Source organism: Pristis pectinata, chromosome 1 (genome assembly GCF_009764475.1).
Source record: "Pristis pectinata isolate sPriPec2 chromosome 1, sPriPec2.1.pri, whole genome shotgun sequence".
Lineage (NCBI taxonomy): Eukaryota > Metazoa > Chordata > Chondrichthyes > Rhinopristiformes > Pristidae > Pristis > Pristis pectinata.
Genome location: NC_067405.1, coordinates 114,162,494 through 114,177,941, shown reverse-complemented (window position 1 = coordinate 114,177,941; position 15,448 = coordinate 114,162,494). Strand labels below are relative to the sequence as shown.

The 15,448-nt window shown below is 38.1% G+C and overlaps 1 protein-coding gene across 1 annotated transcript; it reads left to right on the top strand.

The window, feature by feature from the left end:
• Positions 1-1,017: 1,017 nt before the first annotated feature.
• On the top strand, positions 1,018-14,647 carry cgrrf1 (cell growth regulator with ring finger domain 1). The gene is given in 8 exon segments (XM_052022647.1): positions 1,018-1,143; positions 1,246-1,385; positions 8,107-8,284; positions 8,972-9,074; positions 9,076-9,120; positions 10,451-10,558; positions 12,769-12,840; positions 12,842-14,647. Coding segments are annotated over 8 exon segments (1,032 nt in total). The 5' UTR covers positions 1,018-1,039; the 3' UTR covers positions 13,124-14,647.
• The last annotated feature ends 801 nt before the right edge of the window (positions 14,648-15,448 follow it).

Genomic DNA, 15,448 nt, shown 5'->3' with positions numbered 1-15,448 from the left:
TTAAGAGGAGCTGAACCACACTGAATTTCAGCAGTAAATTCTGCTGTGGATTGGACATCAAACTCTGACTATTTTTGTGACAGTCCTATGCTATGTATATGAACAGTGCAAAAGAAAATTATTACTGAATAAGGAGCATCATATATTTATAGACTATTGCAACTTGAATTTAAGTAGAAGAGTTAAACAGAGTAGATGGTTGAAATTTGAAATAAAAATGGAAAATGTCATAAATATTCAGGCAATCAGTTAGTAACTTGTACAAAGAAGTAGGTTATGGAAGGGTCTTACAATATGGAAATAGTAAAGATGAAGAAGAAAACACTACAGATAAATTTTGTAGTGTTCTTAATATAGAGGAACATCTCAATGCAAAAAGAAAAGGAAGTCAGCCCAAAAGATGAGATGCTATGAGAGTTGATCAAATGCATAATAAAGCATTTAAGGAGTCTTCAGGGAGAGGCTTTTAAGGGGTAATTCCTGATAATGGACCTTGGCTGTTGCTCTCTGCTGAAAGAACAATGAAGAAGGACTGCACAGAAGGCAGTTTTATATCACACTGTCAGAATATCCTAAAACATTTGTGGGAGTCCTCTTTTTAATACCTCATGCAAATGAGATCACCTGTGAGAATAGGTGCATTCTGTTGAATCTCTTTTGATAAAAGGATATATCTAAAACATTGACTCAGTTTGTCTGTCTCCTTCTGCAGATACTGTAAAACCTGTTGAGGATTTTCAGCACATTTTATTTATATCAATTTGATACGTTCATGTTGCATCAATCAAGATGTTTAAATTCTTGATCCCTCAGCCTGGGAGGTAATAATGCTAGCAGCTGAGCCTGAGATTTGCCAGTCTTCTTGCTGCACGCTCCTAACCATCCACAATGAAAAAATTATAACCTCAGGGGCAGGAAATATTGACTGGTTTGAAATGCGGCTAATATCAAATGCTGAGTGGAAGTATTGTACGTGAATGTTTTGTGGCGCTGCACTTGCCGTAGCTGTTACTAATATCCGGCGGTTGCTGGGAGGCGAATGGCTGCGGTGTTTTTGGTGATGTTATACGAGTACTCGCCGCTTTTCTACATAACGCTCATCTTCGTGTGTTTTTTTGTAACGACGGCTGTGATATTTGGATGGTAAGCTTCGGAATAAGGGCCGGTGAATTTAAAAAAGAAATGTGTGGGTCCTAGCAGCGCTTATTAATAACAGCAAACCTGTAACATTATTTCCCAAACCAGGTTTGTTTGGGACATTCCTGTGATAATCCGGAATTCGGAGGAGACGGAGTCTGAGCCCGGGGTGCTGAGGAAGCGAATGGTGCAAGTGAAAAACCCCTTCGCCCTGGAGATTATACATTCCCTGACGGCGTCCGTTGCAGGTAACTGGGGGTTAAGAAATGGTTTATGTCGCAGTAACGTTGCAATGAATGCAAGGGGCTCCTCATGTAGAAAAGGAAACATTTTAAAGTTGAAAAGAAAAAACTTATCAACCATAAAGATAGAAAAGGTAATCAAAAGCACGATCAAGCATTTAATAAAGAAGGGTCTTCGAAGAAGAGAGGGGGTGAACCTGACTATTCCGAATCCCGAATAAACCGGGACGTAAATGTAGGTTAGCTTGATTTTTCTTCAACCAAGTGAACGCCGCTCATAATAGTTGTGGAGTTATTGAGGCAGTCAGTTGTAGTTTGTCAGTCAAAAAAAAATCACATTCGTGACTACTTAACATAGTTAATAATTGGAAAGCTACATTAAATTTTGTTGTTCCTTAATCTGTTTCTTAATTTTACTTTGAAGTGGTTTATGGTGTTTATTGAACAGAAATTATACACAATTTTACAAGAAAGAACACAATTAGAAGAAAAAAAACTTTTGTGCAAAGTGATCAGTGGTCAATAATATACTTGTGCCTGTAGCAATATAGATCATAATTTATTGCTGTAAACAGTTATGTATTGCTTTTGCAAAAAGTCTTTTTATTTGTCATTTTTTAAAAAAACTTTCAATTTTATTTTAAATTAAATGTGAAAGTTAAAATCAAGCTTAAATCATCATTCACGATTTGTTGAGAAGGTGCAACTTTTTTTTCAAACAGACTTTTTAATCAGTTCTGCAGTAGGTCAGAGATGGATTCGGTGACCTTTATTGATAACTTTAGCTGGGTTCTATGTTTTTATAATTGAATCCTATACCACGTTTGCGCTCTCAACCAGTCAGATAATGATTTACCATGAGTGTTTTGGTATTTTCTTCTTTCTAGTATGTCATTCAATTGTTGTTATCAACTTGGTTTTGTGGAGGATGTATTCTGCTTGGAAAGTTGTTTTGTGCTTCCTGCCATTCAGTAGCAGAGCTGGACAATTTCATGTCTGTCTTAAAACCAGTAGACTAAAGTGACAAAAAAGGCACAGTGTGAATCTTGCCTTGTTTTTATGCATTTCATAAATATCTTCTTGACTGCGTGAATTTCTGTGAAACTGTCCTCTTGGCCAAATATGGTGTGAGGTTGCAGTGATGAACCTATTCATCCTGCAAACTTAATAAATTCCAGAGAGGTGAATAGTTCCATTGCCAAATGCCAGTTTCTCAGGAAGCCCTCATTCTGGAAACAAGATTCAAACTGCTGTGGTCATTGTGGCTTTCAAGTCTTCATCACTTGAATGGAAAAAGATCTAAGGGCCTTAATTCACAACTGTGAGATACCACTCCTAGTTGTGTGAATAAATCAGTTCCCATTACTATACCTCGGTGCAGATGATGTCTTGGTAGCCATCATACCTTTGCATTTGTGCATTTCTGTACTTGCATACACAATATTCTCTGTCTTTCTAACTGTCAACAGTGTATACATCTACAACTGATTTGGTTCTCAGCTTGCATTTCTCTATGCTCAAGTGGTCTTAATGAATCTTCTGGAGTGGTAATTCTTGATCTAGCTAGTAGAGTACCATCTTCCATGCTGGCCCTGACCAACAACATCTTGTTGCTGACTGTATTTGTTTGATAAGTTTGGGTCACTATGAATTTTGCTGAGAAAGCACCTGTAACTTGTCTGGATCCTCTCTCTAATCATTATTCAGCTTTGTTGGTGTCATATTTACAGGGGAGTTATTTTCATATCTGTACCTTTCACCTTGCACTTCTCCTAGGATGACATATGAAAGTGTATCTGCTAGTACCATTGTTTTCCTCATTTGTATAGAGTGAAATCATTACAATAAGCATATGAGTAATGCTGTAGTCTTGCTATGCTCTGTATTTTTCTCTAGGTATCCTTGACCTCTTTCTGCTGGTGCTTTTGCTGCTGTTGAAGTGGCTGTGAAATTTTTTGCGTTCATAGGACTGTTAGTAGCTCTCTAAATTGGCAAATGTTGTTCTGCTGACATAATTTGCTTTAGATAAAATGTTGTTGGCTTGCTGTCTCATACTAGATGCATCTGCCTGTGAAGTCAGTTTTTTTTTACGCTCTTGTTTCAGTGAGATTGTGGCCACTGGTATAACAAACAATTTGCTGGAGGAACTCAGCAGGTTGAGCAGCATCTGTGAGTGGGTTGGGGGGGGGAGGGGAGGGGGGGAAGGAATTGTTTTGGGTCGAAACCCTGCGTTCATACTATTGCTAACATTGAAGAACTCTCATCAAGCTTCACGTTCTAGCGTCTGATCCTGGAATCAAAATAAGAATGCTTCTGATAATCCTGGCATGATTTCTTTTTGAGTTCAATAGTGTTCTCAATCACCTGAGAGGTTTATTTTTTAATCTGGGCACATTCTTATGTTATTGATGCTTTCCTTTTGCCATAATGAAGGTCACTGAGTTGGTAGGGTTAATGTTTGGCTAGTACCCAATTCTGCTCTATCTCCTGGACTATTTTGTCAAGCTTTCTCTGCAACTGAATGAGTATTTTAAAAGGAAGTGGATTGTTTGTTTCACTTGGGTGATTTAAAATCTTATGTAAAAGATGTGAAGTGCTGTGTTGTAGGAAATGTCCAGCAGGACAGGCTGTGCTAGTGAAGCGAGAAAAAACTGAGCCCACATTGGAGATGGATGATCTGCAGCAGAACTGGTCTGTTACAATTTTTAAAGTTACCTGAAGCTGTTGAATTTGGTTATTGAGATTTTCTGTCTGGTTACATTGTTAAGCCTTCTGGACACTTGAATTCTCCAATCTACTCCTGATCTATCTGTCTGTGGATGATACTGTTAGATTATGGAACAGCACCTCATCTTCCACTTGAGCACATTGAAGCCTTTTGGACTCAGTGTTGACCAGACCACCGGTGCTTTAACATTGCAATTCATCAATTTCACAATGTCATTTTCACATGGCTTCATTGTTCATACCCTTTGCATAATCCTAACAGTTCTGCTTTCACCTTGTAACTTGAAATCTCTATCTTTTAAATTTATCGTGTATGGTTGTCAAGCTTTGAAAGTGGCTACGAGTTAGTTTTCAATGTTGTCCAAATATCATCGTTCTTGGTAGACTAATCCATGAATGTTTCAAAGCCATCAGCAGGCGAACAGATCCAGCTAGGCAATGCAATAATTTAATTCTGCAAATTATTCCTGGTCTAACAGCTGGATCAGTGAAGGACTGTAGGATGGGGAAAAACCATTACTGGTGTCCCAGTCATATCAGTATCTGGGTGAGCAGAACAGTTGTCAAGGAGGAGGACAGTCTTGCAGTTCTTCAGTACTCCTACCTTATGGCAGGGTTCCTGAGTTTCTTCCACAGTGATAGTCAAACCAGTGGTCATTTCCTTGGAGATCCAGACCCATTTATTACATTTGCAAAACACAAGTCATGCTTTCACTCCCTTAAAGGCATAAGGCTGAGCAGTCATGAGCATCACCAACAATTTAGACCTGTATGTGCCAGCCTTATTTGCGCAAATGTGAAGTTATTCTATCCTTTGTGTCCTTCACAGCAGGTACTCTCTTTTCCAACAAGCCAGTATCATCACATTATAAATTTGTTCGGGGGGGAGATTTTTTTCCTCTTGCTGACTTGTAAATAAATAGACATATTCTCTGCAGCCTCACTACAGACAATTTCTCACCACTTGCTTTTATGCAACGGAAGCCATTGTACAAGTTTTACAACCTCCAGTCATAAACTCAAGGCTTGTTAATTTTCAGCTCTTGGCAAAATTGTTTGATCCTTTTGCGCACAAGGTGGCTTCCCTGTAGAGTGCTTAAACCACATGCAAAGAAGCTTATCAAAGTCTAATATTGGTTCACTTTTTTTTCTCTCTCCAGTAGCACAACCTGACTTGTTATTTGTAGCATTAACTCTCATTATCAACCTGCCCCTTTAACAACTTATTCCCACGGCAACACTGGCCTTAACCCATTAGAGACATTCCCTTTTGTCCTGTACATCCCTCCCTCATCTTCTTTGCAACTTAAAACGATCTTCTTTTACTTTTTTTTTCCAATTTTGATAAGGGGTCTTCAACCTGGAAGATTAACCCTGTTTCTCTTTCCATGTATGCTACATGACCTGCTGAGTGTTTCCAGCATTTTCTTACTAAGTTTTTGAGTATCTGCAGTTTTTTTTCTTTGATTTTTTTTTCATTAGCTTGTCAAAGTCAGCTGATTTGATTCTGTGCACTGTCCTAATCTTGGTTATGCCCGTACTTAGAACATAGAACATAACAACACAGTACAGGCCCTTCGGCCCACAATGTTGTGCCAACGTTTTACACACACGCCACAGCCAAGTCACACTGAGCATTAAAATAGCTTTTCAAATTGTTTTTGACATATATAATACTGTTACCAACACTAAAACACTCCCTCAAATTTGCCACTGATTTGCCTATTCTGATTTCTGTAGTTTCAACTTCTTGCACAGTTCTAAGTGTAACATGCTTTATTGTACATCGTTCAGTCCTATCACCCAGACACTTCTAGGTTTCCATACTAAAGGCGGAATAAAAGAAATAACTGAAGAAAGCACAGTTGCATTATTCAAAATGGCAGTGTGAAGAAGTTCTTGATCGAGAAACTCGTAATCCAATTTGGTAATTGGGTTTATTATTGTCAAATGTACCAAGGTACAGTGAAAAACTTTGTCATGCATGCCATCCATACAGATCATTTTTCACACCATTAGTACATCAAGGTAGTACACGGCAAAACCAATAACAGAATGCAGAACATAGTGTTAGAGTTACAGAGAAAGTACAGTGCAGGCAGACAATAAGGTTCAAGGCCATGACAAGGTAGATTGTGAGGCCGAATTCATCTTATTGTACAAGAGGTCTATTCAATAGTCTTTTAACAGTGGGATAGAAGCTGTCCTTTAGCCTGGTGCTGCATGCTTCAGGCTTTTGTATCTTCTGCCCAATGGGGGGGGGGGGGGGGGGGGGGGGGGGGAGGGAGAAGAGGGAATGTCCAGGGTGGGTAGCATCTTTGATTATGTTGGCTGCTTTTCTGAGATATTAGGAACTACAGACAGTCCATGGTAGGGAGGCTGGTATTCATGATGTGCTGAGCTGTGTCATAACTCTCTGCAGTTTCTTGCAGTCTCAGGCAGAGCAGTTACCATACCAAGCCATGATAAGATGCTTTCAATAGTGCATCTGTAAAAAAAGGAAAACAAAATCGGTGAGGGTCAACAGGGATATGCCAAATTTCCTTTTGAGGAAGTAGAGGTGCTGGTGTGCTTTCTTGGCCGTGGCATCTATATAGAATCCTGAATGGATTTAATTGTGTGTGTTTTTTTTTTTGACTATGTATAATTGGATTGAGATCAACAATATATTCAAGTTTATTGATGATACAAAGATGGGAAGGAAAGCAAACTATAAGGAGGACATTGTTGGAAAGGGATGTAGACAAAGGTGAAAACAAAATGGTACATGAAGTATAATGCACAGGTCTAGTTATTGCTCTATAGGAGCTATTGCTATATAGGAGACGAAGTTAGTGTGCAAGTGCGGTCAGTTATGAAAAAGGTCTTTTGGATAGAAGAGATATGCTTGGCTTGGAAGTACTGCAGCAGAAGTTCTCTCAATTGATCCCTGGGATGAGGAGTCTGAGTTGGGAAGAAAGATTTGTCCTGTTCTGCTCAATCTGCATTTGAAAGGAGTCGGGGGGTACTCTCATTGGAACAAAAAGATTGAGGGGATTTGATAGGGTAGATGCTGTGACATTTCCTGTGCTAGTTGAATCTTATTAGATTAGACATAAAGTTTGCATTTACTTTCCAACCACAGATTTTCTGCACTTTTTCTTAGAGAAAGAAGATTGTCAATGAGTTTATTTGTCTTTAACCCATTACTTGAACTGTGTACTTCTGCATTTAGATCTGTGTTTACTGGTAATTGTGTATTCTGAATCTTTGTTTTTAATTTGAATTGTGTGTGTGTTTGTTGTATGTATTATTTAAAAAAATCTATTCCATGCATTGATTTTCAACTTCTATAGTATTTTAATTCAATTATTCACCAACATAAAATGTACATTTATTAAATCAAATATTTGCATTACAGAAGTCATATTCGTAGTCGAACAGAAATATTGTTTAACACGAGATCTTTTGGGATGATTATTTGAACTTCCGGTTTACGGCAGACCTTGCTTACTTTTTCACTGAATCTTGATTAAACCACTCTTATATCTGACCTTTCCCTGCTTTGAGGTTGTCTTGTGTTTTTGTTAATTTCTGGTAATTGGAACAGTTTCCTTGTACTCTTTTTGTACTGCTCAATTTCACTTGAGAACAACTTTATTTTTTTTTACCATTGCTAAGGTTTTTTAAAAAGATACCCATTTATGCATATAATACCTGTATTCCATGTGAATTTTTGGCCATTCCTCCCTCCCATTTCTGTTCTTTAACTTCAGTACCCACTTTGCATTCATGTAATCTTGCTGCGGAAGCTATCAGCTTGCTTGCTCCCTGTTTCTACTGCACTTTATTAAAACTATAAAAGCATCGTACTTGTGGCTGTGTTGTAACTTTTACATGTTCCATTTTCCTGTGATTTAATGTATTTTTAAAGTATCAATATTTATGCTGTGTCTTCAAATTGTTCAACTTTAAACTTGGGTTTTATTTTAAATCCAGAAATATCTGCTTTGCATTGCAGGTGGAATAACCCTTAAAGCTCACTGCATAGAGAAATGCACTTTGACTATCTATTGGGGATGCAGTGTTCATAAACTCCATGAAGGATTACAAAAGCACGTTTACTGCTTCAGAATAAAGATGCCACAGAAACTAGAAGAAGCAATAGACAAAGAATACCTCTATCGAGAGGAATTTCTGTATCTTTTTTCATTTGTGTTGACCAGATCAAAGGTTCTATTGTATAACTATCGAAGTTTTGAATTATAGTAACTTAATTCAGATGACATACAATAACCTGTTGATTTATTAATCTAATGATAGCATAGTAGATCAATTTGAAAAAAGGAGCATTGAATTAGGAGTTATTACTAACCTGGAATATAATCAGTTTGATTTGGGTGAAAATTAAAACTATTAGAAGGGATATTTTCTGGCATATTTAAATATAGATTTTGTAGTCTCCCTCAACAAACTATAACAGTAGCTGTCTGGTCTAGTACACTGAAAATTGTGTTATTACAATCCCAGATAATTGTCAATGGCATCTAATCATTCCATGAGTCAATAATATAATATCTTAGTAAGAAAAATAAGGGTTTCATATATATGCATTGTGGATACTTTTCACTTTTGGTGGGGGGGGGGGTGGAATGCATCAGTGTGGCTGTAGAAGAGTTAATAAAATTAACAAATTACTGTTAGTTTATGACTAGTATAATATTTGATAGCCAGAGCTGAGAATTCTTGAAGCTTCCTTCAGAAAGTACTAAGAACCAACAACTAATAACTTAAGACTTTGTTTGCTAATGTAATTAGGCAGCATTTTCTTTGTAGATGCAACACCATTTTTTTAGGCTATTATTTTCTTTAACATATAAGCCTAGTATTGAGAAAGAAAGTGATGATGAAAAATTCTCTCGACTTCCTGAGTATTTAGCGATTAAAGATTTTGGGAATCTTCCTCGAGCACGATATCCATTAGTAGCAACTGTTGACGTTAACAGAAGAAGAAAATCGGGATATTTATGAAATTGTAAGTGGATCTTTTTTGACAGGCCGTAACTTTTTAAACAGAAAAGCAGCATTTTAAATTATGCTAGCTGAAAGATGATTTTATTTTCCATTCATTTATCACCACACACATGCCTATTCTGCAGAGGACAAATACACAACTACTGTCAGCACCTGTGGAGATAGAAAGCAAGTTAACATTTTGGTTCTACATGAACCATAAGTTTGTTTCTCTCTTTCTCTCTTCTAATTAGTATATAATGTTTTCTGTTATTACAAGGGATGGGTGTGAATAGCATGATCCCAGATATGTTTCCAGAATATTCATCTAAAGGAAACATATATTACCATTTGACGGTGGCAATTTTTGGACTTGCATGATTTTTCACTGAGCAGTAGATAATTTGTCTCTGAAGATGGAGATGTGGATCCAGAAAAGGGAGATAAGTGTCAGAAATGGTCCAAATGAATTTGAGAGCATGGTGAAAGTTAGTAGCAAAGGTGATTTAAAATTTGCAAGTTCCACACAGGTGCAGGTAGCAGCAGCAATGCATCATTGATGTAACAGAGAAAGAGTTGGGGAGTGGTACCAGAGAAGGTTTGGAAAATGTTCCATGTAGCCAATGAAAGATAGGCTTAGTTAGGGACACAGTGCAAGTGCCCATGATGACACCTCTGATTTGTAGGAAGTGAGAAGAGTCAAAAGAAAAGTTGTTCAGGATGAGAACAAGTTCAGCCTGGCAGATGAAGAGTGATGGTGGAGGGGAACTGATTAGATATTTGTTACAGAAGGAAGCAGAGGCGTTTAAGACCTTCCTGACAAGGAATGGAAGTGTATAAGACTGGACATCCATAATGAAGATGAGTAGTGGGGGTAGAGAATCAGAAGTTGTCAAAATGGTGTTCCACTGATGCATGATCCAAGATGCTTTGCTCGAGAAGTAAATTTTAAAGCATGATCCCAGTTATATTTCCAGACTATTCAGCTAAAGGAAGCGAAATATCACAGTCTGAGGTGGCAGTTTTTGGACTTGTACGATTTTCAGGAGCAGTTAGTAGGTAGCTTTTATTTCCTCCATTCTCATCAGTCATAGATTGAATCAATGGTGCTCTCCTATGACCTAGCTAAAAGAAGGAACGATGGCATATTATTTTTATTTTATTTTGGCATTTGAAGTAGAATTTAAAAAAAACTTTATAAATATTATGTACCAACATATATATATTTTCCAGACTTGGGTTTGATAAAATTGAGTGGAAAAAAGTTATGTTACAAGAACATTTAACAAACTAATTTTTTGTTGCTATTTCTAAGCATAATTATTGAATGTTTATGATTCTTGTATCATTAGATTTCAATGGTAACAGTAATCCATGTTCCTGATGAGAAGTACAAACTTGCCTGTAGAATCTTGTACCAGTATCTACTGACTGCCCAGGGTCATGTATATGACCTTAAGGTAAGATTTGCTTTCTACCAGTTGTTATGACTGTGGGAGAATGATACCTACTATTTCATCTGTTGTAACTAATGTAATTGTAAAGGGTTAATAAAAAGTGTAAACTTTTGGATTGCATTCTCTACACACCCTGGTAGAAAGTGTTAATTTTATGTAAAGGAAATGGATAAGATAGCAATCAAGAGTATAATTCCTTCCTTCCAAAATATTCCCACTGAGTCATGGATAAGTGGATAAATTTTGGAAGCATGTTGGTACTGAGCTACTGAATGACAGTGCAACGCATTGAAGGAACTTTTTGAACTGTAAAGAGCCAGGCAGATATGATGAGTAAAGTGGTTTGTGTTTCAAAGAGCTAGGGTTCTAAGAAACCAATTTTTTTTTTCTCTGTTAGACCAGATGAAATAAATGTACACTGACTAGAAGTTGAGCTGGAAATCTCACTCTTTAGATTATGAGCTTTTTGCAAAAACTCCCAATAGATAGTTCTAAGACATTTCAGAAAAATGTCAAGTTATCAGTGCTTTCAGATAAACCTAGAAAATATTACCTGAAGGATTAATTGGTTGTTTCTGTAAGTTGCATTGATTTTAAGTGGGTGCTTATCATTGTTGTAAAAGGATGAAACTTATTTTTATTCAAATAAAAATATATGCACACTATGCAAATTATTTTCTTCATGGCTTGCCAGATGAGCACCAAGAGGTGAGTGAGTGATTTGTCTGGTGTCTGACAGATTCCAACAGCTAAATGAGGTCTGATGTTTCGTTATTGCTGATGGGGAAACATTTGGCCTTTGGAGGAATTACCAATGAGGATGAACTAATGGCTGTATTTGAAAGAACTTATTGAGTAGTCCTGCTCTCATAACATTCTTCTATTCCAATTTCCCTTGTACACGTCTAAGTTTCCCATCATTTTTTTCCCTTCTCCTGCCCCCAATGATATGGAATTCATTTTCCAGTTATGTCTTTCTTTTCCATACTATAAAAGGTAGTTGTGATGCTTTGATTTAAATGAAGTGCATGTAAATTGTTGTCTTTATCAGAACCTCTCTTCACGGTGTAATTTAACTGCTAACTTGGTACTCTTCCATATGGATCTATATTTTCATAACTTCCTTGCCATGAAGGTTTTCAATATCTCTATATTGTTACCCTCCCAGTTTTGGGTCTCATCACTTTTTTTCCTTCCTGCTGCTGAATTATTTCCTCATTTTAATACTGATCTGTAGGTTTCTACAAGGAGCAAAAAGTTTATCATAATGTTTCATCAGCAAAATTTAAGAAGTTGAGTATTAAACACAACAAACATCAATGCACTTGATTGTCCTGGTTGCTACTTTGACTTGCTTTTTCCAGATGTAGAGGTCTAGACATGCTGGTCCTCTGAACTTGTAAAGCATCTGCGAGCCAGAGATGGCTGAACAGTGACTTAGACATTATACAGTGTATCCTTCAACCTTCTCCCCCAGAAAACCAAAATAGCCACTGCTAGTTTGGTATTTGATAAAGCTGTCTTTTCATAGTCAAAGACATGGGGGGAGGGGGTGGAGAGATAGATTTGAGGGAAAAAATATAATTTACTTTAAACATTTAAGGTAAAATAACTTGAGGCAGTTAGCTTTACCAGGGTCACGAATATGACTTTAATCAATTGGATCACCATTTTTATGCTAGTGTGGTGCAATGTAACCGCACCCCCCCCCCCCCCCCCCCCCCCCCCCCCAGCAACACCAATGCTTTGCTGCAGGGTTCAATGGGAAGTTCAGCAACAGTGCAGATAGTTAATGAAAAGCAAAGAACTGCAAATGCTACAAATGTGAAATAAAGACAGGAGATACTGCAAACACTCAGCAGGTAAGGCAGAATCTGTGGAAAGAGAAGTAGTTAACATTTCCAGTCTGGGACCTCGGTCACAATTTGGAAAGAATTAAAATAACTTAGCAGGTGCTTCACAAAGCAGTCATGCAATCTGCGTTTGGTTCCTCCAATGTAGGGGAGACCTGATGGTGAACACCAAATGCAGTAAACTAGTCTGGAAAAAGTGCAAGTGAATCACTGAAAGAGCATTTGGGTCTCTGGATGGTGGGAAGGGAAATGATGAAAGGCTGATTTTCCCTGTTTCTATAAAATTAATTGCTAGGTTGATTAAATTGTTGAACAAGCAGTGTCCTCTGAAGTTTTGATTTTCCGATATTTATTGCCCAGAGACTTTTTATATCTGCTGATGACAGCAGCTTACCTGCAGAGATGCCCTCCAAAGCTGATGGCGTGGACAGAAAAACTTCTGGAAAAATTTGGGACTGCAGAAGAGGAGTTTGATTCGTGGAAAGAAAGCAGCAAAGATTGTGTTGTGTGCCAGAATGCTCCCGTGAACTGGGTTCTGCTCCCTTGCAGACATGCTTGTTTGTGTGACTGTTGTGTGACCTACTTCAAGCAATGCCCAATGTGCAGAGAATTTGTTAGTGAATCTTTTGCTCTTATAAGTTCTGGAGTACGAACTGAGGACAATGTTGATGCTGTTGAAAATGAAGCTGATGATCCAATATTAGAAGATATCTAGGAAGATCCATATGAGTGAGACATTATTAATGATATAAATGCAAGGCTTAATCTTTGAAGAAAAAAAACAAACTTTCCTTTTACTATACTGAATGTTTATGTGCAATCTACAGAAGAAGTGATGAAGGATTTAAGTAAAGCGCACTGTAATGAAGTAACAAGGTACTAAAAACATTCTTGGCATTCTGATGAGTTTACAACATGACAGCTTGTTTTCTAGCTTTGAGGTGGAGGGGAAGAAAGAAATTAAGTTTACCTGGTATCCCAACAGTTTCAAACTACTATTTTACCAAAACATGCACGTGCTGTCTAATTCAAATAAATTAGAACTTGACTAGTTTTTAAAACACTTTTTTTCTTCCAAGTATATCAAACCTTAAATATGTCTTGGGTTCTTGCAAACTTCGGTATTATTAATGTTCAATAAGTCTCAACTGTTTGGTGGGAGAGGAAAGGGTTAATTTATGTTATGACTGAAATCCTTGATTTCAAAAAATGTCCATAGTTAAGATAAAACATTACAACATTACTCAAGTTTCTGTATTTCCAGATTATTTTATTCTCCACAGCTAACTTAGAAGGAAGCACTCAATATAAAACTAATTATTTTGTACAGTGTACATATGAACTTTTACAAAGAAAATTCCTTGTATTTTATGAATGATGATTCCCTTGTGAATTATTACCTGTTTGGTTAACATTGATGTCTAATAATGAAGGTTATTTGAAATTGTCTTACAGTGAAGAGTTTGACAAATAAAATAATGCTGTATATTTATTTCAAAATCATCTGTTAAGCTATGGATTTCTTGTACCATCTGAATTTTTTTTTACCCAGAAGGTTTCATAGAAAGCAAAATCCGAAGTACTAATTTGAAGTTCAGAATGGCCTACAAAATTTCAAAGACACTTAAATTTCCTTCCTCCTGTTGGAGGCCTCTACTCGCCTGATTTCAATTGTCAGTGGGGACCTACTGCCTAGTGTGCCCACAGACATGAAGTGTAGCACCCTTTCTGGCCCTTTTTAAAGTGATAGAGAATGCATTTTCATTTTCGTTAGCATAGTTCAGCAATATCTCAACTCCCTCAACAAAACCATAAAATTCTGGGCAAGCCTTGATGTTGGTGTGAAATGAATCTTTCTCTGGTTCCCAATCACCAACACAGCTGAACCTGTGATCACAGTGGAGGACATAAGATCAGTCTTCCGGAGAGTGAACACGAGGAAAGCACCTGGCCCAGATGGCGTCCCGGGCCATGTGCTCAGATCTTGAGCTGATCAGCTGGCAGAAGTATTTGTGGACATATTCAACCTCTCCCTGCTTCAGTCTCAGGTTCCCTCCTGTTTTAAGAAGACCACTATCATCCTGGTACCAAAGAAAAGCAAGGTAACATGCCTCAATGACTACCGACCAGTGGCTCTGACATCCACCATCATGAAGTGCTTTGAGAGATTGGTCATGGCACGCATCAGCTCCAGCCTACCAGACAACCTGGACCCATTGCAATTCGCCTATCAGCGAAACAGGTCTACAGCAGATGCCATCTCCCTGGCCCTACACTCAGTTCTGGAGCATCTGGACAGTAAAGACACATACGTTAGACTATTGTTTATTGACTACAGCTCTGCCTTCAATACAATAATCCCAAGCAAGCTTGTCACCAAATTCCTAGGACTCAACACCTCCCTCTGTAACTGGATCCTTGACTTTCTGACAAACAGACCGCAATCAGTGAGGATAGACAGCAATACCTCAGGCACGACTATTCTCAACACTGGTGTCCCACAAGGCTGCGTCCTCAGCCCTCTACACTACTCCCTATACACTCAGAACTGTGTGGCCAGATTCTGCTCTAACTCCATCTACAAGTTTGCAGATGACACCACTGTTGTAGGCCGTATCTCAAACAGCGATGAGTCAAGAGTATAGGAAGGAGATAGAGAGCTTAGTGGAATGGTGTCATGACAACAACCTTTCCCTCAATGTCAACAAAACAAAAGAGCTGGTCATTGACTTCAGGAAGGGGGGCAGTGTACATGCACCTGTCCATATCAATGGTGCTGAGGTCGAGACGGTTGAGAGCTTCAAGTTCCTAGGTGTGAACATCACCAACAGCCTGTCCTGGTCAAATCAGGTAGATGCCATGGCCAATAAATCTCACCAGCACCTCTACTTCCTCAGGAGGCTAAAGAAATTTGGTTTGTCCCCTTTGACTCTCACCAACTTGTACCGATGCACCATAGAAAGCATCCTATCTGGATGTACCACGGCTTGGTACGGCAACTGCTCTGCCCAGGACCGCGAGAAGCTGCAGAGAGTTGTGG